General features: G+C 39.5%; 2 protein-coding genes and 1 non-coding gene across 5 annotated transcripts; 2 read left to right on the top strand and 1 right to left on the bottom strand.

The window, feature by feature from the left end:
* Positions 1-1,860: 1,860 nt before the first annotated feature.
* LOC104455574 (protein TIFY 9) lies at positions 1,861-5,033 on the top strand. 2 transcript variants are annotated; one of them, XM_018876813.2, is made up of 6 exons: positions 1,861-2,126; positions 2,219-2,381; positions 2,584-2,674; positions 2,802-2,913; positions 3,141-3,198; positions 4,417-5,033. In XM_018876813.2, the coding sequence occupies exons 1-6, from the start codon at positions 2,012-2,014 to the stop codon at positions 4,451-4,453; spliced, it is 576 nt and encodes a 191-aa protein (XP_018732358.2). In that variant the 5' UTR covers positions 1,861-2,011; the 3' UTR covers positions 4,454-5,033. The 2 variants fall into 2 exon arrangements, with proteins under 2 accessions (XP_018732358.2, XP_018732359.2); XM_018876814.2 differs by lacking the exon at positions 4,417-5,033 and having other exon boundaries at positions 3,141-3,202.
* Positions 5,034-12,225: 7,192 nt separating this feature from the next.
* LOC120296522 lies at positions 12,226-12,315 on the bottom strand. The gene has a single exon (XR_005553471.1). It is a non-coding gene; the product is annotated as a small nucleolar RNA SNORD36 (small nucleolar RNA).
* Positions 12,316-20,365: 8,050 nt separating this feature from the next.
* On the top strand, positions 20,366-25,002 carry LOC104453542 (putative pentatricopeptide repeat-containing protein At5g13230, mitochondrial). Of its 2 annotated transcripts, XM_010068127.3 has the most exons (3): positions 20,366-23,512; positions 23,592-23,658; positions 24,633-25,002. In XM_010068127.3, the coding sequence occupies exon 1, from the start codon at positions 20,459-20,461 to the stop codon at positions 22,970-22,972; it is 2,514 nt and encodes an 837-aa protein (XP_010066429.2). In that variant the 5' UTR covers positions 20,366-20,458; the 3' UTR covers positions 22,973-23,512; positions 23,592-23,658; positions 24,633-25,002. The 2 variants fall into 2 exon arrangements, with proteins under 2 accessions (XP_010066429.2, XP_010066427.2); XM_010068125.3 differs by having other exon boundaries at positions 20,366-23,658.
* The last annotated feature ends 2,475 nt before the right edge of the window (positions 25,003-27,477 follow it).

Raw genomic sequence — 27,477 nt, forward strand, 5'->3', positions numbered from 1 at the left:
CAAAGAACGTAGACATTCTAGATAGATCCTCGGTCGGCAAAATTTGTAACGCCACGTTTAGTGGACCGAATGTGAGTTCATACACGACAGGTGGTCCTGTTTGGTGCTTGAGGATGTCTCTAGCCACGTACAAACATCGAGATATAATATCACATGTGGAGGTGACAAAAAAGTTTAAATAAATATTTCTGTTATTTCTAAAAAAAGAAAATTAAATGGACACCGCTAAGCATCGAAGGAAGAGAAAGAGAGAGAGAGAGAGAGAGACAGATTCATTCGAGAGCGTGAATGTCATTTTTGATATGAGTGGCGGTCGTAATCGCCATTAAATGGCGGTGGTCGGCTCTTCGGGACCGTCTCCACCCACCTCCACCTCCACCTCCGTGCGAATTCCCTTTTTATGTATCAGACACGTCCTCATATTCCGTCGACGGGCAAACCAGTCACGTGGCGGCCGGAATCTAAATAGCATCCCATTTCCGTCGTACTTAATCTGGCCATGCCATTTCGACCCACATGCGCGCCAAACCCACAGAGTCATCCAGATTCCAGACAATATTTATTATTTCCTATTCCAAACGTTATATCAAGAGCAATGCTAGACCTGCTGATGGCAAGTTGAGAAATCGTTTTATTAAGTGACCTATCTTGTCACGAGTCGCCCTTTTTACATAAGCAAGCCACAGTAAAGAACCGATGATGGCCTAACATGTAAATCTATAAATTAAAGGGCAAAAATCACAAAAAAATTCTTAATTTATGCATATTTAAACATTTTTTCGTGACGTCAAAATCCTAAACTTATACCCGTGTAACACATTTAACCTCTATCAAAGTTCTATCAATGAAATTATAAAAAAGATATGCCTATATGGACACCAAATAGTAAATAATGTTGACCTGACGCTTTACATAAGTTTTGAGCGAAAAATAATTTAATGGAACTCTGATGGAAAATAAATATATCATATAAGTATAAATTTATGGTGTTTTATGCCATAAGAAGAAAATTATATTAAATGTGTTACGGTATGCATGTTTTAGGATTTTTCGTGTTATAAAAAAAGCTTGTGGGTATAATTTTGGATCCTAAGTCAAATGAATATATTGTTTCCCTCGAACCAAAAATAAAAGAGAAAATGAAAGGGGAAGGAAGGAGAGCGAGGCGACGAGTCATGAGGCTGGATTGAAGACCTAACCTCTGTCAAAGTACACCACAAAACAAAAAATGTTGACCCGACACTTACAACATAGTTTTGATTAAAAAATAATCTAGCAGAATTTTGATAGATGATAAATGTCATATAAGTATAAATTTATGGTGTTTTATTGTACAAAAAAATATTTATATTGAATGTGTTGCGGTATGCATATTTAAAATTTTTGATATCACAAAAAAAAAAAAAAAAAGTTGCGACACTTGCCCAATCGGCGCAATGCTGGTTCGGGGTCTCTTCCCCTATAAATGGGAGGTTTGCTCGCCGGCTATCGGCTTACGAAGTTTCTTATGTTACCAAAAAAAAAAAGAGCTTACAGGCATAATTTAGGTTTTTTTTTTATTTATTAAATAACTTCTCCCCTTAATATTTTGCAAACAAGCCGAAGTCAAATGAATAGAATATTTCCGAACCAAAAAAAAAAAGGGAAAGGAAGGAAGGAGAGGGAAGCGACGAGTCACGAGGTTGGACTGAAGACCTAACCTCCACTGGCCTTCGGCCAATGCCCTATTCTTTTCCAGCTTTTGCGTAGTTACGTTGGACCTGCCTCCTCTTAAAGACACCCTCGTGGAAGACGTGCGCCCGTGTATTTACGATCTTGCCATCACCTCCCCTCCCTCTGCAGTATTCCTCATATGTAACTCGTGCCCTCCATTCCTTCTCCACCACCTCCTCTCTCTCTCTAGCTCTTTCTCTATAATTCTCGCTCAAGCTCGCGCCTTTTCACCGGCACTCCACCCCTCGCATCCTCACCTCGCGACCCATCTGAAAAAAAAAAAGAAAGGAGGAGAAAGATGGCAAGGAGCGCCGTCGAGCTCGACTTCCTCGGCGTGGCGGAGAAGGGGGTCGCCTCCCCCTCCGGCCCCCGCCCCCAGCGGCGAACTCTCGACCGTTTCTCCAGCTTCCGAGGTCGGTCTCCTCCGCCGCCGGCCGTCCTCTGGCTTCTCGCTTTTTCGACCGCGGTTGCCTTTCTCATCGTGCGGTCCGCGTTTCTCGTGCAGGCATCCAGAGCGCCATCTCGCGGATCAACCCGGAGCTCCTCAAGTCGGTGATCGCCGCCCCCGGCGCCGCCCACTCGAGGTCGCCGCCCTTCTCGGCGCCCGCGACGCCGAAGCCGGACCAGAATGCCGCTCCCGCCTTGCCTGTTTACGCCCCTCTTGTCAGGTCAGTGTCTCGAGATTTCACGGATAATTTTTTGCAGCTTTAAATTTGACATAAATTTGAAATATCGTTCGAATTTCGAAATTTCAAAGCAAGATATCATGTCTGTCCAACGCGATCTTGGCAAATTTAGGCTTTGTTTTCTTTTTGGGGATTCGGTGGTGGTTCCAGAACTTGAAATCTCGTGAAAAAAATTCGCTTGCAGGCCGAGCTCGGAGACCCACGGCGGAGAAGTTGCTCCACTGACGATCTTCTACGGCGGGACCGTCGTCGTCTTCGACCTCCCTCCCAACAAGGTTTGCTCGGCCCGTCCCCCGCGAGCTTTTCAACTTGAATTAAAATGCCGTTCCGTTTCGCCGCCCGCCGGCGACTCGGCTTTTTCTTCGTGGTTCTGATGGGTGGGGGCTCTTGTGTTTCGTTTAGGCGGAGAACATTCTGAAGCTTGCGGTCCAAGGAATGTCCAAAGCCACCGGACCCGAGAGCCCGGAGGCCGCGGCGGCTACCGGCGGCCAGGAACAGCTGCTCGGCATGGGAGGTAAGAATCAACCGGTCGGTCGATCGATCCGGGATGTATTCGCCTATTCGGTCCGCCCTTGTAAATGCATTACGTTGTTCATCAGTCCTATGCATAGTGTCAGTATCACTTGAACTATCAAATATTTTCCAATGAACAAACGAAAATTCTAGATCTATTTATTTGCGATATAATGGTGTTTCGTTTGTTTTAGATTAAATTAAATCTATTTTATTTTATTTTTGCAGATCTGCCGCTCACGAGGAGGAAATCGCTGGAGAGATTCTTTGAGAAACGGAAGGAGAGGTAACGCCCCCTACTCAACCTTCATTTTTTTTTTTGCTTTCTTAATTTATGATGCTTTTCTTTCACTTTTTGCTAGTTAATTTTCACGTGTTATAAAGAAAATATAAATATCATTTACATTGATTCGTTCAAAAAAGAAAAAATTAAGAAAACCTGGCAAATTTTGAAATTGTTTGTTTTTTCTATCCTTTCCATTTTGTCTTGTCCGGTGGAATCGGATGAACGGTCGAGATCGTCAACGTCCGGCATTTCGTCCTATTTTCCGACTCTGCTCTGCAGTTATATTATAAGGAAATTTTACAAATTTAAAAAAATTGAAAACAACTGGATCCACAAAAGTAATTTACCAGATGAGTTTTCAATTTCAATTTTCATCACGCGGGCGACGTTTGACAAACAACCTCTAAACATATAATAGAAGTATCTCGACTTTAATTCCCGGAGAGAAAAAAAATTAAGAGGATTCGGGCTATAAGTATCTCAGCTATAATTAAACCCGCCAATACTTTTTGGTCACTAATGCATCGAACTAGCAACGGAGGGATCAGGTGGTGAAACTATTAGGTACTTATAGATACGGGAAAGAAGATTTTAGAAGTCTTATGCGCCAAATAGCTTATGTGGGTCGAGATGGGTATTCTGGAAATATCTACGTGAGTTTTAGGACAGCAGCAAAGCGTAAATTTCCGCTTGCTAGCCAAAAAGTAATCGAGAAGCTTGAATTGGGTTTGGCTTAATCTTGCGATTCCATCGACAGTAACCGAGTACGTTTTTTGTCACGAGTCGATTTTCGTGGTGGGTCTCACTTACGGCAACGGGGAAAGTGAAAATCATGTGAACGGTCCTAAAAACAGGGGAAAGGGGGACACAAAGAAGAAGATAAAAAAGTACAGAGATTCCTGAAGGCAAAAAAGTAGAGGACGATGGTCGGTCCTCCCGAATTCGAACATCGAAACCCCGCCCATGAAAAACACGAGCCGATATTCGTACGGGACCGTCGTCGTCCGGCTTCTTTCTGAAGAAGAATTTTAAAAGGGTGCGCCTCGGTCCCCCATCCGTCCGCCTCCCGCGACTCGGTCGCAGAGCCAGTTGGGCTATTCCTTTCGTGTGCGCGCGACGTCGTTTTCTTTTGAAGAACCGCGGGCGGTCGTTGGGGTCATTAAAGAAATAATCAGCGGTCGACTAATCGAAAGACGCGCGTGTTTAATGTGGTGGCAGGTTGACTTTCGCATCGCCGTATTCCCGCGGCAAGTGAGGCGCGCCCGCTCGTCGCCTTCGCGGAAGGAGCGGGAGAAGGAGGCGACTCGGTCATCTCTCCGCCGCGCACGTGGAAAATGTGAAGGAAGGAAGGAAGGAAGGAAGGAAAGGAGGACAGGTCAAGGACGTATACGGCGTCGTAGCCTATTGGAGGAGGACGCTCTTATTTTATTTTTTAAGTTTCCTCCTTTGTTTTTGCTCTTCCCTTAGGGGAGGAGTTAGAACTGTTTAGTGTTGTGATGTCTAAGTGGAGGCCACTGATATAATTGCACGCCGGCCCTTTTTTTTAAAATTTTTTTCCTCTCATCTCTTTGTGGGATGGGGGGCGGTTGGGCTACGGCGTATGATTGTAGTTTGGCGGGTCTCTAGACTTGGGGGGCCGACGGCAACCCACTTGTTGATCGGAGGATGTCGGAAGTAGTTATAGTCCTCGTGCTTTGACTTCGATCTCATCTGTATGTGCCGCATGTGTATCATCTGTCTCTCTCTTTGATATTTTGTGAAGAATACTACCATTTGTTTGATTTGAGGGTCGAATGTATGAATATATGCTACCCAACTACCATGTATCATCTTCACGAATTTATCTGTTGAATCTCTCTCACATAAATTTCGTTCTGAAAATGATCATATTTGTTGAGATTTTGTTAATGATAGTAGGTCTTAATCATTTTTGAGACATTTTGATAATAGCATTGAAACCTTTCCCTTTTTATAGGAAATACTTATTTTTCGGATTGTATTGGATGATGATAAAGTATGATGATTGATGTGTACATTGGTTTTTATTTAGACAAAAGATGAATGACTATAGACAAAATTAAATAAAAAGGCGTGCTCACATGAAAAAGAGTCTTTTATGAGTATAAAATATTATGATAAACTAATTTTGTCGAGAGAGTGATTTCTTTGTCAGACTTTCTTTCTACCTTAGTTTGCTAAAGTGAACCAATTTATTACAATAAAAAATGATTTATAACGAAAAACCAATTAAGAGCCTAATTGACAAAATAATATATATTATATAAATGCGTGAATGGTATGAGTAGTGGGGGGCTATGACAAACAAAACATATGGAGATCCTCTTCTAGATACACCATACTAGTGGAATGCAGATTAAATTACATAAAGGTTATTTGGTATTAATGTTACCATTTGACAATAGTATCTTAGAATTCCAATTTCTCACCCTAAATTTGATACTAATATGACGATGACATTTAGAAAATATGGAATGAATCGCTTAAATTTGTAGTTAATCACGTACTACTTTCCAAGGCTGATTAGGTTAATCACGTTATGTGTATATTCGTATCCCTTTACACGAGGGCGCTCTTTTTTTTTCTTTTCCCTTTTTGTTTTTGCTCTTCCCTTCGAGAGAGGAGTTAATTTAGGGTCGTGATGTTTAAGCGGGGGCCACTAGCATGATTGCAAGCCATTCTTCTTCTTTTTTTGGGCATCCTATTTTTGGATATGGGGGGGTCGGGGCTATGGCGTATGATTATAGTTTGGTAGGTCTGAAGACGAGGGGCCGATGGCGACCAACATGTTAACCGGAGGATGTTGGAAGTAGTTGTAGTATTTAGTCTCGTCCTTTTGCTTTTATTATATCTGATTGTGTCGCGTGTACACCATCTCTCTGTTTCTCTCTTCGATGTTTTGCGAAGATGCTATCCATTTGTTTGATTTGAGGGTCGAATGTATAATATATGCTATACGATTACTATATATCATCTTCATGAATTTATCTGTTTAATTTGTATCTCTCTCTAACTTAAATTTTCATTCAAGAACTCTAAGCTGGTGGTATTTTTAAGATCGCTCTATATAATAATCATATTTGTTGAGATTAGATGATTATAGCTTTTAACCATTTCTGAGGCATTTTGATAATAGCATTGAAACGTTTCCCATTTATAGGAAATACTTATATTTTGTATTGTGTCAGATGATGACAAAATGTGACGATTCACGTGTACATCAACTTTTATTACGATAGAAAGATGAATGCCTATAGACAAAATTAAATAAAAAAGACACATAAAAAAAATCTTTTGAGTTGATAAAAAATTACAATAAACTAAGTTTTGTCAATAGAATAATTTCTTTGTCAGACTTTGCTTTTACCTTAAATTGCTAAAGTGAATTAATTTATTTTAAGAAAAAACAAGATATAATGCATGCGTGAGTAGTATTATTAGTGGCGCAATGACAAACAAAACATAAGTGGAGAAATATCAAAAAAATCTTAAACCTATTGTAATTGTGTCAATTTAATTATAAAATTTTGATATTTGTATCATTTCAGTCAATTCGGCCAATTTTGACTGGTCCGACATTAACGTTGTATTTTCTAAATAATATTTAAAAATTTTGTATAATGTTCTTTATTTTTATTTTTTTCTTTAATTTTTCCCTCTTCCCTTAACGCCGATAAGGGTCATCGACCACAAGGAAGCTTGGGACACCCTCGTTCGCCTTAGGTGAGGGTGGTGATTGCCTCACTTGCCTGGTTTGGGCAAGGGGCCGTGTGCGTACACTCCAACTAGTAAGGGCATTGCCGCCCTTGCCTAGAGTTGGCGAAGGTTAGCGGCGACCATCGCTAGTCTTGAGGAAGAGAGAAAAAATTAAGGAAAAGAAAAAAGAAAAAAATTATAAAAAATCAAAAAAATTAAAATATTATTTTAAAATGTCTCATCGGCACCGGTAGTATCACGTCAGGGTTGTTCGATCAAAATTAACCAAATGAACTAAATTTGCATAAATGCAAAAATTTTAAGAATGAATTAGTAAAAAAAAAAAGTTTAGATTTGAATTGACACAATAGCACTAGATTTAAGACTTTTTTGATAAATTTTCCCAACTATATAGGGAATCTCTTCTACATACATCACACTAATGGAATGCAGAATACCATCCGACAATAGTATCATGAATTCGAATTTCTCACCCTAAATTTGATATTCACATGGCGACTAGATATAGAAAAAGTGGAGTGAATCACTTAAATTTGCAGTTAATCACGTACTACTTTCCAAGGCTAATCAAATGAAGTTTAAAACTAAAGAAAAGAGTAAGATCACAAAAGATGCATTAATGAATTGATTTAGAAGTATAACGTAATCAAAGTATCAATTCCATGCTTAAAAGATAAGTTGATGACCAAGATGGTCCAAGTACCTAGCCCTAGCGAAATGATTTTTTTTAATTCCCTCACTTTTGTCCCGTGCCATCCGCGAGACCCGCTTTCCACGAAGGTTCTTTCGATGTCGTCGACGTTGACGCCACCGGGGATGGAAGCGTGATCTCGAGACTAGGCACTAGGCAGGGCCAGAGCCTACGAATAGGTCCAAAGCTTTGGTCGGGCTTGCCTCCAAAACGTCTAATTTTTGCCGGCTAACGTTGCAATTGGCAAGCCACGTGATTTTTGATCCGATCGAAGTAGCGTGAGGAAAGGACGTGCGCTTCGCAAAGAATCTTGGAAACGGCTAAAAAGTAGGAAACCCACTCCTCAAGCAAGGCAAACGATTCCCTCCTCTCCCACGAGTTCCCGTTTCCCAGTTCACGCGCTTCGCCAATGGCATAATTCCACGTGCGCGTCGAGCGTGATGTTTGAACTCGTCTCCGACTGAGTATTTCGGTCCGAGCTCAATTGGACTTGAACTCACTCGGTGGGGCGATCGACATCATCGACTTTACTCAACTTGATTGTAGATAATCGCGCAATGACTATATATTTAGGTGGATAGGATTAAGTGCTTGAATTTTGGCGTGGTACATCAGCTTGCAAACCCAAAGAAAGACCTTGAGGGGGCACTTCCCAAACATTTAGTCTCGGTGACATTTCTTGTCCTAGCTTTGCCAAATATTAGATGCATGAGATAGCTCTCTTGGTAAGCAGGTGATGGTTTACTTAAGTAATGAATTTACAACTGGCCCATTACTCTAGAGAGTCCAATAAAACTACGGATTGAGTTGCGAAGTCCAAATGAACAAAAACCTACAAAAAATCGAACTACTTATATCTACCTCAAAATCTTTGGGCTTAAGTCCTATTTGGTTCAGCATTTGGAAGGGATTTTGGGGCTCTAAAACACTTTGGTCAAATGTAAATGGCATTCAGTTCATTTTTCGAAGGATGTTGGAGTGATGTAATTAGCATCTTCAAAGTACTCTAAAAGCCTTTTAAGAGAATGGAGGGTTGAAAGTTCCTTGAAAATAGTACTTCCTTGATTTAATAAAAATATGTCACATGTACCCTCTTTCCCTATGCTAAACTTTCATTTAACAACTCTTCATCTAGTAGTATTTTTAATATCACTATAAACAATGATTTTATTTGTTGAGATTTTGTCATATATCAACCATTGCAAATCTTAACCATTTCCAAGACATTTTGATAATAGGATCGAATCTTTCCCATTGATGGGAAATACTTATTTTCCATACGGTATCAGACGATGACAAAGTATGATGAGTCATGTGTACATTATTTTTTATTACGAAGAAAGATGAATGACTATAGACGATATTTAATAAAAAGACACTCACATGAAAAATAATCTTTTATGAGTCAATTGCGATAAACTAATTCTATCAAGAGAGTAATTTCTTCATTAGACTTTCTTTATAACTTAATTTGCTAAAGTGAGCTAATTTATTACAATAAAAAAACAATTTACAATGAAAAACCAATTAGGAACCTAATTGACAAAATAATTTGTATATACGTGAATAATATTATTAGTGGGGGTTATGACAAACAAAACATATGGGGAGAATTACCAACAAAGTCTTAAATATATTGCAATTATGTTAATTCAGTAATAAACTTTTTACATTTGTGTCAATTCAGTCAATTTTTGCCAGTTTTTGCCAATTTTTGCCAATTAACGTTGATGTGGCGTCTTTCTTATATTTTTTTAATTTTTTCTCTCATCCTTTAGCATTGATGAGGGTCAATGGCCACAGGCTAGGATTGTGATTGCCTCGCTCACTTGGTATGGGTGAGGGCCACGTGCCCATGCCTTGGCCGATGAGGGCTTTTTGGCCCTCGGGAAGAGAGAAAAAATTAAAGAAGAAAAGAGAAAAAAGAAATAATTTATAAAAATAATTAAAAAATTCTTTTAAAATGTCACGTCAATGTCCATAGTGTCATGTCAACACTGTCTAGCAAAATTAGTTAAATGAATTGAATTTGCATAAATGCAAAAAGTTTAAGATTAAATTAGCCAAAAGTTAAGGGCTGAATCAATATAATTACAATAAGTTTATGACTTTTTTTGGTAATTTTCCCAAAGTATATGAGTAACCTCTTCTAGATACACTACACTAATGGAATTTAGAATACCATTTGACATCATAGAATTCCAATTTCTCACCCTAAATTTGATATTCATATGACGATTAGATTTAGAAAAAAAATGGAATGAGTCACTTAAATTTGCAGTTAATCATGTACTACTTTCCAAGGCTAATCAAATGAAGTTTAAAACTAAAGAAAAGAATGAGATCATAAAAGATGCATTAATGGATTTATTTGGAAGTATAACACAGTCAAAGTATCAATTCCACGCTTAAAAGTTGAAGAACAAAAATATAATTACAAAAATGAATAAAAACTAATAAAATAATAAATAACATAAGAAAAGTACTCCATGATTAATTAGATTGTTACAAAAGAAAATGAAATGTCTAAAATCCTATATTTGTTTCGGAAAAAAGGAAAGGGAATATCTTTGGAAAAAGTGAAAAATAACATGAAAAAAGGAAAAGAATAGTCGAAGCGCTAGAGCTATGAGTTGAACCCTTATCTTGGCAGTTCTTTTTTTTTTTTTTTTTTTTTTGCCGAAATTATCCTGGCAGTTCAAAAGATAACATTAGTATCACTATCTTTTTGGCCAGCCAATCAAAGATTGAAACGTGGCGTCCTACGGTGGACGCTTTCGGCTCAACATCCGCTCTGCCACAGTGATGTTTCAAAGGTATTTAGATACTCAAAATTTTAAAATTCATTATGAAAATATAATTGAATTCTAAAATTAATAAAAATACAATCAAATTTTATTAGTGTGATCGAGCCATTCATTACTTTCGTCGAACTTGGCTATTATAAAATGTTGACATGACTTTTTTTTTGTTTTTTTGTTTATCGTATGTGATGATGATGTGATTAAAATGACGTTATTTTAATAAAAAATTGATTTTCAATACGAATTGTACTTAAATTAAATTAAAAATAAAGTAAAATTAGAAAAAGAAGAAGAAGAAGTTAGAACTAGGTAGCCTGACCATCATTAGGAAGGGTTGGCGATGGTGGGGGAATGATAAATTCTCTCATCCAACACGTAATTTATAAGTGGGAAAGGGTGGGCAACATTCGAAACTTGGCTGATTGTGATAAGAAATAAGTACCTAGTCCTAGTGAAATGAATTTCTCAATTCCCGCGTGCATCTGCAAGGCCCACTTTCCATGAAGGTTCTTTCGATGTTGCCGACGTTGACGCCACCAGAGATGGATGCATGAATCAGGAGACGAGGTAGGGCCAGAGCCTACGAATAGGTCCAGAGCTTGGTTGGGCCTGCCTAAAAAACATTTGATTTTGCTGGCTAATGTTGCGGTTGGCAAATCACGCGTTTCTTGATCTGATCGAGGAAGCGCGAGGAAAGGAAAGGACTGAAACGACTAAAAGTGAACGACCCGTTTTTCCCAATTCACACGATTTGCCAATGGCATTATTCCGCGTGTATGTTGAGCGTGCTGTTTGAACGAACATTCAGATCCGAGCTCAATTGGACTTGAGCTCACTCCGTGAGGCGATTAACATTCTCGACTTTACTCGACTCGATTGTAGAGTGCAGCGCCATGGTCGTAGGTTTAGGTGGATTCGAAATCAATCTAATGGTGACTAAATTCAATGCTTGGACTTTGGACGGTTGCATCAGCTTGCAAACGCAAGAGAAGACCTCAAGGGGGCACTTCGTGAACATTACGTCTGTTCGACATCCCGTGTCTTCGGCTTTGCCAAATAATCAGCCCACATGACAGCTCTCTTGGTATGGTATGCACGTGAAGGTTTTAATGAAAGGGTTGCTCGTGCTTTTTAGATTTAAAATTGGCCCATTGGTTTAACGACGAGTCCAACACAATTGCAGATTATATTGCAAAAGCCCAAATCGAACAAAAACCTACGAGAAAATCAAACTGCTTACCCACCTCAAAACCATTTTCCTTCCTCATCCTGAACTGCATAGGCTATGCCATTCCAAAGGAGAAGACTCTGATATGGTATTTTAAAATTTAGAAATTCTGCAGCATTAGTCCCGAACTTTTTATCCAGTGTGCAATTAAGTCTAAAAGGAAAGTACAGTCGAGTCCTTGAACGTGTCCTGAAACCCCCTCAGTTTGCAAGTCCAGTTCCTTTAGAATTAACCAACAAACAAAACGATTCGGTATTTTCTTTTCAATTGTTTCCAGTTTAACTTCTAATATCTATGCACAGAACTTACGTGGTTTAATCGAATGAGAGAACAAGGCGAAGAGCTCCCTTTCCCTAGGGAGCTTCACAATTCTTTTCGACATTATCAAATTTGCCCCGTGTAACAACTGAGGTGTAAAACGAACACAAAAAATAAAAGATTCTTTCATGAGAAGGAAGAGAAGAAATTATGTATTTTTTTTTTTAATAAATTGCTCTCGTACTTTTCTTTTTCCCAGAGAGTACCGGAACGAAAACCGATTTTGGAAGACGGGAGAGAGTCAGGGAGCCAAAGCATCAGTTTTAAAAAGCTCGATTTTGGTGAAACTTCATGGAGAGATCCAATCAGTATTCAATCACATCGTTTCTCATCATCTGCTCGGCCCCCCAGCCAGACCCGCGATTCAAAGGAGAGGAAACGCCCCAAAAAACAATCGAAATCGAAGGCGATGCAGCGACAGGCGCGAACGAAACGGCAGAGAAGAAGCCAGCCGAGAAGAAGAAGAAGGAAAAGCAGCTGAAGGAAGCGTCGGCGGATGGAATGAAGACTGAGATGAGGCATGGAGAAATTGCGATGGTGGGCACGTTTATATAGAGTCTTCAAGAAGATGGTCTGCCTCAGAAACCCTAATTGCTCCCACCCAGAAACGCCGTCGCATACTTCGGGTCTCTGATCTCGAGTTCCAAACTGCGTCGTTTTCGGCCACGGCCTAAACATGCCCCAAGGGGACCTAATGTAGGGAAGTCCGAGCCCGAGCCCACAAAGGAAATTCGAATCCTAGATGAACCCAATTTGCATTTCCAGGATGAAAGAGCCCAAGCTCATGACTAGGTCTGTGTAAACTAAGGGTGTCAAAAACCGAACTGAACTAACAAACCAATAATAATGAGAGCTTATTTTTGAAAACGAAAAATATATGCAACAGAAAAAAAAAAACAAAGAAAAAAACGAAGCAACAACTGAAAATTGAAAGCAGAAAACCGAAAATCGAAAAACCTCATCGATTTTCGGTTCGGGTCTTGTTTAGTTATGTTCGGTTCGGTTTAAAAAAAAACCCAAACCGTTTACACCCCTAGTGTAAACCCATGCTATCAAAACAATGGGAAAAGGTTATGAGTTGAACTCATGCTGTTTCCACCTTCCAATGGCTTTATTGAGTCGACAAAGACAATCTCAAGAGGATTGATAAATCTAGATAACAAATGGAAATGATGAAGGTCGCTATTATTAAGAATGCAAAAGTCGTACATCGTCGTGAAAATACAAGATTGTTTGTATTAATAAAAACAATGATATTTTACTCTACCACCTCATGTTTCATCTCAGCTTTTCTATCTTTTCTACTAATGTGCTCAGGCTGATTTCTGTAAAGGATTTTCTTTTGTAATGATTATAAACCTTGTCCGTAGTCTTTGTTTATCAACATATCTTAACCAAAGAATTCCCCTTAAAAAAACAACAACTACAGACTTGAATATTATAATGATTTACTAGAAATTGAGTTCTAGAGGCCTTGTAAATAAATGTACTTTATTAATATTTTTAAAAAAGAATCTAATCATCACGTTCATTAAATTACTTGAATCTTAGATGATTCTTGTAGAAAAGCAACGCATATGTAAACTTCTCTGACTTGAGTATAAAAAAAAAAAAAACTTCATATTACTTTGGACCAATTAAATTTCAGATTGATAAAATTCCAATTGATAAAGAAAAAAAAAAAACTTTAGATTGATAAAAATCATTAGATTGATTGATCTGCATTTAAGTTATATATTTTCTCCTTTATCAATCTTACCATTAATGAGTTCCAAGTGATCTGGACCAATTAAATTTTAGAGTGTGCGGGAAGTTATTTATGGGGTGGAAATACCATAAACAAAAAAACAAACCCTTGTTAAATAATACTGGTAAAAAACGATCTCATGTCTACACAAGGAGAGTAGCATGATGGAGGATTTGTTCCAACTTTACTTTTTGGGCATTTGAGAAAAGATAGATTTGAGCAGGATTCATGCAAAGTTCGCGTAAGGGCATGAAGCGCATAATTTTCTCATGTACTTGAATGGATTTTGTTAGGATCTTATTTAAAAATATCTTGGGAAGAGTGCAAGCAATACGTTATACAGCTTTGTGTTGTTGGCGAGTGGCATGGAGAGGCCATTCTTCACACAATCGATGGGAGGCCGTCGAGGCAGGTCATCTAATTGGTCAATAGAAAATAGACTCATTTCAATCTCCATTTTGGAGTCACAAGGTTATATCAATCTACTCTTATGAGGCTGGCACGCTTCGAGGCAACCTGTCACCTTCTAGTAAGAAGTACAGTCTTGCTTCTTGTAGACATTGTACTCAATTGCTTAAAAGAGTTCGTGAAGAGAGTGTCTTCGTATGCCTAACATCAACGGGCTAACATTCTCCATAATTTTAGGGAAGACGTGCAAATTGACTAGCAAATTAGGTTTTCTAACCCAACAATGTGGGGATTATCATGTATTAGATACGCCACTAATAGGTTTACTTCCTTTGCTGTTATGGAATCAAACTGGATTATATTTTATTGGAAGAGTAATGATGTAATTTTCCAGGTTTGTCCCATTATTTAAAAAAAGAAGAAGAAGACAACAAAAAGACTCAACTGCAACAAGTAAAATGGAACTCCACTAGTTTGCCATCATCAATAGTTGGGAGAAAAGTGCCAAAAAAGTTATAAACATTTTGTCTTTTGTGTCGATTTAGTCTTAAACCTTTTTTTAGTGTCGATTTAGTTTTAAACTTTTTTATCTTGTGTCAATTCAGTTCTTTTCAACCAATTTTGACCGGATTTTGCTGACTGGACACCGGGCGGACGTGGCTTGATCGGCGCTGATGTAGACAACTTTTAATAATATTTTAATATTTTATTTTATTTTTTTTCTTTGATTCTTTTTCTTTTTTCTTCATTCTTCTTCCTCCAGCCGGTCACCGAGGTCTGGCGACCGGCCAGAGGCGACGGCCGGTGAGGTCGACCTTGACCTTGCCGGCCACCTCTCTAGTGGCTGCGAGGGTGGCCTCGCGCTAGGCGGCGAGGCTCACCCTCGCGGGCCATGGGTGAGCTCGACCCTCGCCGGATCCGGCGAGGGCGAGCCTCGCTGCCTAGGCCTCGAGGGCTAGTGAGGGCAAGCCCCACCAGCTCGGCGCAAGGCCAACTCTCCTCGCTCCGTTCCCCGATCCCAATCTTGCCCTAGAAATTTCCTCCCTCCACTCATCATTGTGGTCTCTAGGGTTTTATGGGAGCTCAGGGGTGTCCTCGGTCGCGTGGCTCCGGCCCTAGATTTTCGCTTGGTTTCCCCCATGGCGGTGATTTGTCGGGCGAGGCTTGACCCTCGCCCCGAGATCCGTGAGGCTAGCCTTGTGGCCATTGGCACCCTTGTGGCCAATGGGTTGACGAGGTCGACCTCGCTGGCTGTCGCCTTTGGCCGGTCGCCAAGGTCTGGCGACCGGCCAGAGGAAGAGGAGGGAAGAAAAAAAGAAAAAAGAAAAGAAATTCAAAGAAATTAAAATATTATTAAAAGTTATCACGTCGGTGTTGATCACGTTAGCGTCGGCTGGTCGGCAAAATCTAGTCAGCAAAATTGACAAAATTGACCAAAAAGACTGAATTAGCATAACATAAAAATGTTTATAAGTAAATCGGCACTAAAAATGTTTAAGACTAAATTGGCACAAAGACAAACAAATTTAGGACTTTTTTGCACTTTTCCCCAATAGTTGGCCTATAGTTTGAGGGAACATAATGTTTTGGTGATTGGTAATCAAGAATTTACTTACAAGCCTAAGAATCTCTTGATGAAGAAGAAACAACCAATTATTGTTCCCATCTACCACTATTAACTGGTGGCATGACATGATTTTTCATGCTATGCAAGGGCCTAATGTTCATGGGCCCAGTGTAGACCATGTACATGGTGGGGTTGGTCATCTCTCCTAGCAAATAAATTGCCTCTTCTCCATTCAAATCAACACTACTCGTACATGGATGGTTAGATTTCATTTTTAGTCCCGCCAATTCAATCGCCCCTTCTTTTATGGTTGGCCTCTCCCCGCCTTTTATTGTTTGCATCTCTTTGCAACATTGGCAACTTCCCTCACTAGCTCATGTTTTTTCATGTGCAATTAGTTCATCAACAATTTGAAACAGTCGATTGTTTTCAATCACAAAAGAAAATGCACTGCCAGGCTCCCCTCTTCTTCGGCATTCACGTGTTGATTTCGGTTACAGTCTTAGCGATAACTCATTAAGGTCTCGAGGCTAATATAACCATGCAGCTCCAAAATGAATATTAAAATAAATCTCTTTTATTTTTTATCAATCAGAATGACGTGCCTCAGTAGCCTTCCCTCGATTGCCTCCCGCATGGAGTGGGAAGGACAACTTCTCCACGCCACTCTCCAACAACACTAAGGGGCACAGCGTGGAGCTTGTGCTCTTCACAAGGGATTTTTATAATGAGATCCAAACAAAACCCATTTAAGTACAAGAGAATATAAGCCATTACACGACCCTTGCACGAACCTGCTCAGATATATCTTTTCTCAAATGCTTAGCTGAATAATATTGGAACTAATGCTCTATTGTGCTTCTCTCCTTAGATGTGGAGGCATGAGATAATTTTCAATCTCGATTTAACTAGTGTTTTGGACCTGGACAGGTTCTTAAACTGTCCCGTTTCTTGAAGTCAACCCCTAACATAAAAAGGGGTAATGATAAGCTGCTGGGGGCATTGTAATCAAATTTGGAAAACAACCCTCGGGCCGGATCCCCGCGATGAAGCCGCCTGGCATGCCAGTCAACACGATGTTTATTTTTTGTTTAGGCTATTTCCACCCCTCAAATAACTTTCTACGTTATGTACAATTTAGATGGTTCAAAGTAACCCTCACTTTGAACTCATTGATGGTAACATTGATGAAGGAGGAAAATTATACTTTAAGGCTGTGTTTGGTTGATTGGATTCTTAGCTAGGATATGATTGAATATGATAGGAAATTTGTGGATTTTACTATATCCTACTCATTATTTGGTGATTCATAGTAATATTCGTGAATACTCATGTCCATTGTTTGGTATGAACGACATATTAATGTATATGAACAAATAGAAATGATAAGAATGTCTCATGATTCATTGCTAAAGAAACCACAAATCCACAAACATATATAACCTCCATTAGTCAATTCATAATTATTGTACAATTTGCATCTTAAGTAGAAAAAGAACTTGATAACATTCTAGAGCCACATGTTCAGAAATGACAAGAATTGTAAACGGGCTACAACAACATGAATGCCAAATCTAGTAAAAGAGAGAAAACATGATTATTCATATCCATGATTTCGAAAAATAAAGTGCTTTGACTTTCTTGTCACTTTTGTGAAATTTCAACATGAATCAAATAGAGTTATGGAAAAGATGAGTTTCAACTCTAACTTTTGATGTGAACTACATAGTTACGGAGGACAAGAAATTCTGACTCTTTAGTCGTTTTTGTGGAGCTTTAATGTGAACAAAGAATTATGGAGGAGTCGTGAAGCTTTAATATGGAAAAAAATAACAGAGAAAAAGAGATAGAGTAAATTAGAAAGATCCGTTTCAAGTTGGAGTTTATTCATTAAAAATCGAGATTATTCTACTTCATTTTTATTTAATTTTTTTAAAATTATTTTTCCTCGTTTTTTTAATCCCACCTCATTCCTTAATATAAAATTTGTTAAAGATAAACTGTACTAATATACTTAAAATATTTAATAAATAGAAATGAAATTCAGATATATAAATAAAAAAATGAAATTTGAAATTTGTCCATTATTTTTTTGTTAGTTTGAATTTTTTTCTTATATTAGAATCCAAATATTATTTCATATTTTATATTTCATATTTTTAGAAGTTTGTAATTCGAAAAATGTTGATAAATCAATCGATATCTTATCAATCTCTCCTAAACTACTGTTTTTTTTTTTTTTTTCCCCGTTATATTCAAATTGGAGAAGTTTGCATATTTGTTACCTTTTAAAGAGAATCAGTTAAGATTCAAATATTTTAATAAATTTAACGAGTATATGCTTATTTCTAAAATATTAATAAAGTATATTTATGTACACTGCCTCTATAATTCAAATTCTAATAACTCATTGTAATATGCAGTTCGTTTGTTCTAATATTTTAAGGGGAATTCTTTGGTTAAGATATGTTAATTAGCGAAGAGTACCGATAAAGTTCATACTCATTACAAAAAGAAACGTTTTATAGAAATTAGCTTGAGCACCTTAGGGCCTGCATGTTTGTGTTTCTTTTTGTTGTTCATGAACATATTTTCTGTTTTTTTGTTCCCGGGAACAAAAAAATAACAACTTAACGTTTGTTTGCGTTTTTGTTCAAAATCTGTTTTTTGTTCCAGAACAAAATTAGAACAGAAATAAGAAACAAAAAAGTTGTTTTTTTGTTCCAGAAACACTTTTGAAGAATAGAAAGAATAAAAAGTTATTTTTTTCTTTGGCTGGTCGCCGGCCTCGGCCATGGCCGGCAACCAGCCGTCAAGGGCCGGCGACCTCGCCGAAGGGTTCCGGCCCCCGGCGAGCTCGCCTAGCCATTGGCGAGGCTTGGGCTCGCCCAGCCAAGGCGAGGTTGAGCCTCGCCCAATCACGGCGAGGCTCGCCCGCCCGAGGCCGGCGAGCCTCACTGTGGCCTAGGTTGCACCGACACGGACACGCAACACGCGACACGACACACAACACGCCGACACGTTATTTCTCAAAAGTAGAGAATTTCGACACGTTTCGACACGTTCGGACACGTTATATATTAAATAAATATTTTAATATATAAATGCATAAATAACTAAATAATAAAAATAAAAAGAGCCTAGAATTAATCTATACTAAAAACATTAATCATACATTTGTTAATATCATTCATCATTTTAATTTGACAAATTCAACTACATTTCATTGTAATAATCTATAAAACTTGGAGGAAAAAAACAAGTAATCCACGTTTCATTATTACATTTAAAATTTAACAATAAGAAAAAAAATCAACATTCCATCATCAAATATAACAAAAAGTCATTCATTCACATTATCTACTTTTTCTGAAAAAAAAAAAAAACTCTCCAGCTCATCAAGTGAAAAATTTGCAATTTCAACAACCTAACATCTTCAAATGAGTATTAGAAATTTGTTTTAGCTTTTATTATTATTTTATATATATTTATATTTAAACCCCAAAAGTTTTGGAAATTTGTAAAAATAACCCTGTGCGTGTCGAAGTCACGTGTCGGAATTTCTGACTCACGTGTCGAAGCGCGTCGAAGGCAATTGACCACGTGTCGAATTTTCCGACACGCGTTGATCGCGTGTCGGAGCTTGTCGAAGCGTGTCGGAGCATGTCGGACACGTGTCGGAGTGTCGGACACGACACAAAGGGTCCCGAAGAGTGTCCGTGCAACTTAGGCCGTGGCTGGGTGAGGACGCCGGCCCTCGTCGGCCGGTTGCCGGCCATGGCCGAGGCCGGCGACCGGCCAAAAGAAGAAAAAAAAAAAAAAGAAAGAAAGAAAAAATAAAAATACTAAAAATTAAAAAGAAAAAATACATATTTCTACAAACGTGTTTCTATTCATTTTTTATTCTCGAATAAGTTTACTAAACGTGCCTTTACGGTAAAAAATTGTTCATTGTAACAGAAAAAACTATTTCTGTTTCTGAAACACTTTTTGAGCAAAAACACAAACAAACGCTCCTTAGTGAGTAGAAGAGGGAAAATGAACTCTGTATAAAAATGAAAGGAAATTAATATAAGGTGGTAGATTATAAAATCATTTTTTTTATCAATAAGAGAAAATATTATATTTTCATGACGATGTGTGGCTTTTGTATTTTCAATAAATCGCAACTTTCATCCTTCCCATTTGTTATTTTGGCTAATTAGTTCTTTTGAGGTTGCCCTTGTCAACTCAATCAATTAGGGAAGTATTATAACCATTCAGAGGGTGAGCAAGTGCACTGTAACATGCTCAACTTTGTAATAATACGATTACTAGCGATATACCCGTCCATCGCATAGACGTGATTTTTTACATTTGTACAAAATCGGGACATGTATCTTAGTATAATCTGCTTAATTGTATCCCATTTTGTATGATCTCTTTGGAATAGATGGGAGATTTTTAGTTCATAGTATATGTTTTATAAAAATGTAGAGACCCAATAATAGTTAAAAATTCTAATCGTCGTGGTTATATGGCATGCAGAAATTTTGTATGCAATCGATGTTATTGAAATATGGCAAGAAGTACAAGTGGCACTCATTAAGGACACGAATAGAAGAGACTATGTAATAATGTCCGTGAATCGACAAATAGATCGTGTCATATGATATAAAGTCGAAGGTCGAAATACGTGCGGAAAAGAGGCGACGTGAAGCAAAACATCAAACACCTGGCATGCGGGACTGGGTTCTTTCCCTGAGCAGAGGAACGCGGTCGCATGATCAGATTCTCGAGCAGGAGAGCGTTGCGATGCGCGAGCGTTGCGACACCCTGCGACGGTCGTGGACGCAGTAGCTTCCTTCAACCGTCGTCACGCGGGTTCTCGGCCCAACCCGCCCGTCTGCCCGACCAATGTCGAGACGGCTCGGAGCTTCTTCCACCACCTCCGGGCTTCGACTCGCATTCCTACGCCAGCATGCTCCAAGCCTGCATCCACAGCGGCGACCCCATCTCGGCCAGGCCTCTCCACTGCGACGTCGTCAAGAGGGGCGCTTGCCTGGACTTGTTTGCTTCCAACATCCTTCTCAATGCGTACGTGAAGTCCGAGCTCCTGGGGGATGCGCGCACGCTGTTCGACGGATTGCCCGAGAGGAATACCATATCATTCGTGACGTTGATCCAGGGCTTAGCGCAGGGCCTCCGGTTTGGCGAGGCTGTCGAGCTTTGCGGTAGGTTGCACAGGGAGGGGCACGAGCTGAACCCGTTTGCTTTTACTACTTTCTTGAAGTTGCTTGTGAGCGTGGAGAGGGCAGACATGGCTGGGGCTGTTCATGCCTGCATATGTAAGTTGGGCCATGATACGAACGCTTTTGTTGGGACGGCTTTGATAGATGCTTACTCTGTGGGTGGATCTGTTTCCTGCGCCAAGGATGTTTTTGGTGGGATTGTTTTCAAGGACATGGTTTCCTGGACTGGGATAATTTCCTGCTGTGCTGAGAATGGATGCTTCGAAGAGGCCATGGGGCTCTTCTCTCAAATGAGAATTGTTGGGTTTAAGCCAAATAACTATACCTTTGTCAGTGTTTTGAAGGCTTGTCTTGGTATGGGGACTATACACTTGGGGAGAAGCGTTCATGGATGCACGCTGAAAACGCATTATGAGCTGGATGTACATGTGGGTGTGGGATTGCTGGAATTGTATAGTGGCTTGGCTGACATGGAGGGTGCTCGGAGGGTCTTTGAAGAGATCCCTAAAAAAGATGTGGTTCCTTGGAGCTTTATGATTGGGCGGTATGCTCAGATTAGTGAAAGCAGAAAAGCGGTGGAGCTTTTCTGTCAGATGAGGCGAGCTTTTGTCCTCCCCAATCAGTTTACATTTGCAAGTTTGTTGCAAGCATGTGCCACTATGGAGTCCTTACAATTGGGCGAGCAAGTGCACTGTAATGTCCTCAAGGTTGGTCTTGACTCGGATGTGTTTGTCTCAAATGCTCTAATGGATGTCTATTCTAAGAGTGGAAGGATTGACATTTCGGTTAAAATATTTGAGGAATCACAAGCTACAAATGATGTGACTTATAACACTCTGATTGTGGGCTTTGCACAAATAGGTGAAGGGCAGAAGGCATTGAATTTGTTCTCAAATATGCTCGATCATCAACTGACGGCAACTGAAGTGACATATTCTAGTGCTCTTCGTGCTTGTGCTGGCTTAGCATCTCTGGAACCAGGAAACCAGATCCATTCTCTGACCATCAAAACTACTTATGACAAGAACACTGTAGTTGGTAATTCTTTGATAGATATGTATGCCAAATGCGGGGCCATCAAAGAAGCTCGACTAGTGTTTGATCGGATGCACGCACGAGATGAAGTTTCGTGGAATAGTATGATCTCAGCATATTCTATGCATGGTCTTGGTGGAGAGGCTCTGAACATATTTGAGATGATGAATGCCAGCAAATCTCGACCAAATAAGTTAACTTTTGTTGGCGTCTTATCAGCATGTAGCAATTCTGGACTAATGGATCAAGGTCAACGGTATTTTCATTCTATGGTGCATGACTATGGCATTGAACCTTGTGTAGAGCATTACACATGTATGGTTTGGCTTTGGGGAAGACTAGGCTATCTCGATAAGGCTATGAAACTGATTCAGGAGATGCCATTTGAACCTAGTGTCATGGTGTGGCGGGCTTTGCTTGGTGCTTGTGTTATCCATCATAATGTTGAGCTGGGAAAACTTTCAGCAGAGCGTGTGCTTGAGATGGAACCTCGTGATGAAGCAGCCTATGTTCTGTTGTCCAACATTTATGCAAATGAAAGGAGGTGGGAGAATGTTGCTGCTGTGAGGAAAAAAATGAAGCGACGAGGCATAAAAAAGGAACCAGGGTTAAGTTGGTTTGAATATCAGGGAACAGGCCATTACTTCACTGTTGGGGACACTTCACATCCTGATATGAAGCTGATCAGTGGGATGTTGGAGTGGTTGAACATGAAAGCCAGGAAGGAAGGGTTTGTTCCTAATTGTAGTGCTATATTACTTGCTGTTGAAGATGAAGAAAAGGAGCGCTTGCTGTGGTTACACAGTGAAAGATTAGCTTTAGCATTTGCACTTATCAAAATGCCCTATGGAAACCCTATACGTATTATGAAAAACCTTCGAATATGCGTGGACTGCCATGCTGCAATAAAGCTGATATCAAAGGTTGTGCCACGAGAAATCATCATCAGAGATATCAACCGCTTCCATCATTTTCACAATGGGGCATGTTCTTGTGCTGATTATTGGTGATTGGGAATTTGAACTTTGGCATAGGATCTATAGTGAAATTAACACAGAGACTAATGGATCTTGCAATTCAAGTCATGCGAGAAGAAGAAATAATCAGAGAAATCAACGAGAACCGATAAGGACACTAGAGATCTATGTGGTTCGGTCCGAGTGTCGGATGTGAAACCACAGGTCCTATTTGGATTTGGAATTCTTACTTGGATCAGGTTTCTTTTATGGGCTTAAATTTGAGACAAAGTTGAACAGGACCATCACCTATCTCTTGTCCAGACCCTAGGATTCTGGAGGAGTAATTTTAGGACTTCTTAAGAATTATGAGCTGTTTCACCATGAGTTGACAATGAAATTTCAACATCAGTTGAATACAACAATCTGGTACCTTGAATTTCAATTTGCATTTCATGAGCAAGAAAAGAGAAAAAAAGGCAGAGCCCAATTTTGTCCAAAGACTGAGGGTTGATTTCTACAGCTGTCTCACTTATTGAAGAAATTTATTTTTTAGACACCATGTCAAATCCCAGCGCATGACATCAACTGCTGGTAGGTTCATCATTAAATGTATTATTGAAGGGAATTATGTGCCAATGTCGTGACTAATTCAGTCATTCCCACCATTCAGTGTGGAGTGCAGAATGCTGGGGCTGGTCTGAATGCTAGACAGCATATGAATGGGTGCAATATTGCAGGTACTTTCTAGCATATTTGTCTACCTACTTAGATATAGTCGGTTATCTTAAATAAAATTATTTGCTAAGTAGCATGACCGTTGTAGATAATAATGGATGTGTTTTAAGTAAAGCAGTTCATGAGCCTTTAGCGGGGTTGGGGCTATTGTGGCTTATTCATGGTTTCTCCTTGCCCAACCTTGCTCAAGGGAAATGCATTTCCATAAATGTCCTGCAAGAATTGCAATTATTAATTTGTCTTTGCACTGCCTTGCCTTTCTTTTTGTTTTCCTTGTGTTAGCTCATTATATTAAATGAGTCTATATACCACTGATGACAATCTCATTTTAGGCCCTTTCAGCTCAGATGATACAAAGGCCAGAGTAATTTCTGCAATACTTAAATACACAGAATCAGCAAGAGTAAAGTATTTGATTGGTCTATCATAGTTCAAGCAATACCGAACCTTCCTTTATCATTCACAAAGAAAGGCACCTTTGAACGGACAAAACATCATCTTATATGTTAATGCATATTAGTTGGACAGGAGATCATTCTTGTCTAGCAGATGTTGCATTTAATCCAAGTGTGAGAAGCATTTGAAACATGAGTATGATTTACAATGACAATGGTCTTTGTAGTTTGAAAACATACACATAGGTATAAGTACTCATGTATATATCTCTGATTTTGTGAAAGACATTATAGATATGTAGAATCTTTATCTACTCTATGCAAGCTCAAGTACATAATCTTCTATTTACTGGTATACAATTACATAAGGGTAAACTATGCAATAGATGATGATAGGCGTTGTTATGTAGGTGCGTCATCTAATGATACTAGCCTTGTGATTGTGACTTCAGCATTTTGATATCCTTTCAAATTTCATCACCCTCTGATTTTAATTAAACCTGATTGTGACTCCACACCCCCCCACTGCTGCTGTCCCATCTCTCTCTCTCTCTCTCTCTCTTTCATGTGCACACTGTTAGAGGTGGATATGAGGTTGCACCTTCAGACTCGGATGTTGCTAGGCTTAGGCAACCTCCACCGTGCAAGCAATTGGCGCCGTGGTCACGAATCACCTGCACGAAGGTTGCAAGGAGAGGGAGGGGGGACAAAGCTGCTCCAGGACGTCCATGGGGAGCTGTTGTGAGCAAGGAGATGTGCAATGAGGCAGAGACAGAGGGGAGTGACACCACTGAGCGTAAACAATCTTATGTTTTGGTCACCCACCTGTGTTTAAGAACATTGTTATTTGGTCAATGAGGTTAGCAGCATATTTCATGATCGGGGTTTTCTATCTTAACCAAGCCTCCTCATCATATGAAAAAGAAGAAGAAGGGCTCCTACCTTGACTGACTTTTGCTCCTTTAGTGTGAGCAAATGGAAAGTTAATGATGTTTATCTTCATGAAAGGACATTTGCGGGATAGGAATCAATTCATTCTTCATTGGCTTTGTATATTTGGCATGCAATTGAGACATAAATGGCAATATTATGCTTTTTTGTTCAAGAAAGGTTGTTCCCGTGAATAGTCATTCTCCAAGGCCAAAACAACAATTAACTGTTTCCAAATGAAAATTCATTTTCCTTGAGTTACATTATATCTTCTAATTCATTTCTAGTGGCTGGAACTTTTTTTTGGCCTTTCTCCTCAAAATGTTCACACTCATTTTCCAAGGTGTGCCAATATCTCCAATGACCAGTACAGCTTCATGAAAGCAATATTTCAGCAGAAGAGCATGGCATTTGACTTGTTACCCGTTGGTAGGATTATGCTTTAATGACAACTGACTTACTAGCAATGTCTTCTAGAGTTTTGACAGCACCTTGACCTTGTCCGCTCTTCCCAATCAACTCAACATGGATTTCTCCTACTGATAATATACATTTAGCTTTATTGTCCTGGGACGGCACATCTATTCACTTTTTCTACATGTCCCTCATTACCGGTAATGAGTGTATTGGCCAGAATCAAACAATCTAATGGATGCTTCTGCTTTTATGCAAACTCATATATTACAGTATCAGAGTTGATTCTTCAGGTCTGGTTTTTCGAAAGCTCAGTTTTCTTATCATGTTTATTTTCCTAGAAATTATTGATTTGTCATGATTCATAATGTAATTGGTATTCATTATTTCAGGTTGCTAGCCATCACTCAGTCAAACATTCTCATTTTGATGGAGTTTTATATGTACAGAATCCGGCTCCTGTGAATCTGGAAGGTCACTTTATTCTTGAGCATCATCTGATCACATGATGAGTCAGGTAATTCCAAAGTTTCCGCATCTAGCAGCTCAACTTTATCTGAGCTTGTTCACACTTTCACGCATGAGATATTGGTGGTTCTCCAGAATCACGAGAGGTATGCAAACTATTATGGGGATGATAAGATGCATCTGTGGTCAATGTTGCTTCTAAGAGATTACTCAAGTCATATAAAGTCTGGATAATTGATGTTCTTGTATGTTTTCCAACGAATTAGATGAAAATCATTCCAGCAACCATTCAGCTGAAATGGCATTGATTCTCAGCTACACCAGGGGCAACTTTCATCTATTGTGACATGATTATAGTGATTTTTGGCTTACTGTATTACTAACTCTACGACACTTCATCCTAATTTTGTAAACCGTCTTGTGCTTTCTTCTTTTATGCACGTCATAACCAAGTGCAATGCATTGTAAAGACACGATGCAGCATCGTATCATATAAAATATCAATGCAGCGCAGTGGTTGGCCGAAATTGTGAAAATTCTTGTTCAAATTGGATTATGTAAACTCTGGATGTTCGCAGGAGGCTCTTCTTCATATTACAGGCTTTGATATTTCAAAGGGCACGGGCATCTGTCTCTTATTGGGCCTCACGCTTCACGGTCCATGGCTCCAAACTCTCCTGGCCTCTCATTTGATTTTTTTTCTCTTTGGGTGAGCAAGGCTATTAGATTAAACGAGCGACGAGCGACCGATGCTCCGTTGTAACTCAACACGGTACGAACACGGGCATCGTTTATGCATCACATGGACGCCTAAGTCTCAAAGCTTTCATTGCACTCAAGCATGCATTCCATCAAGCTTTAGATACGAGGACGGTGTTTCAAGCCCAAGTCTTTCATCGCCGGACAGTTTCACGGACAGGAAGCACATTGAGTCAGTATTTTCAAGGCCGCAGCAGACTGGCCCAATCGCTCCAATGGATTGATCAACATCGAAAATCACCAACATGACCGTGTCTTCCATTCTTTTTCTTTTTTGGCATTTTTGGATATTATTAGAGATACCGAGGCTCGATTGGTACACAAAACTTACTCAAATTGGACTTGATCGGCTGACTTTGCAAACCACTCTCGCATATCGATTTCGGTATCTCCTTTCCGGTCGTATGCCCGCGTTCTGAGTTCTGGACCACCGCTACCAATATTTTACTTCTCGTCGCTGCATTGTTTTTGCAGAAAATGGAACGAAGTGTAGGTTTAGTGCTCAAACTATTATGTTTCCACGACGTCGATAGCCTATCAAATTGGCCATCGAACCGTCTAGCCAGTCACCTGATGATCCGTACAGCTTCCTAGTTTTCAAAGCAATTGATGGCAGGACGGTGGTTATTGCGCCCGTTGTCGCCATCGCTACTGCCGCGTGAACCTGTCTATCTTTTGACAATCACGCCCACCTATCATTCGTTTAGCCACGGACCAAGGAGATGCTATGAGAATCAACGTGACAAATGTCTCTAACTCGAACGTGGGCCGGCCTTTCTCAAAGGTCTACTTACGGCATATCATATCGATATCGCAGACCAATTTCCATAAACTCGCATAATCTAATACATTTGT

The sequence above is a fragment of the Eucalyptus grandis genome, chromosome 7 (assembly GCF_016545825.1).
Source record: "Eucalyptus grandis isolate ANBG69807.140 chromosome 7, ASM1654582v1, whole genome shotgun sequence".
Lineage (NCBI taxonomy): Eukaryota > Viridiplantae > Streptophyta > Magnoliopsida > Myrtales > Myrtaceae > Eucalyptus > Eucalyptus grandis.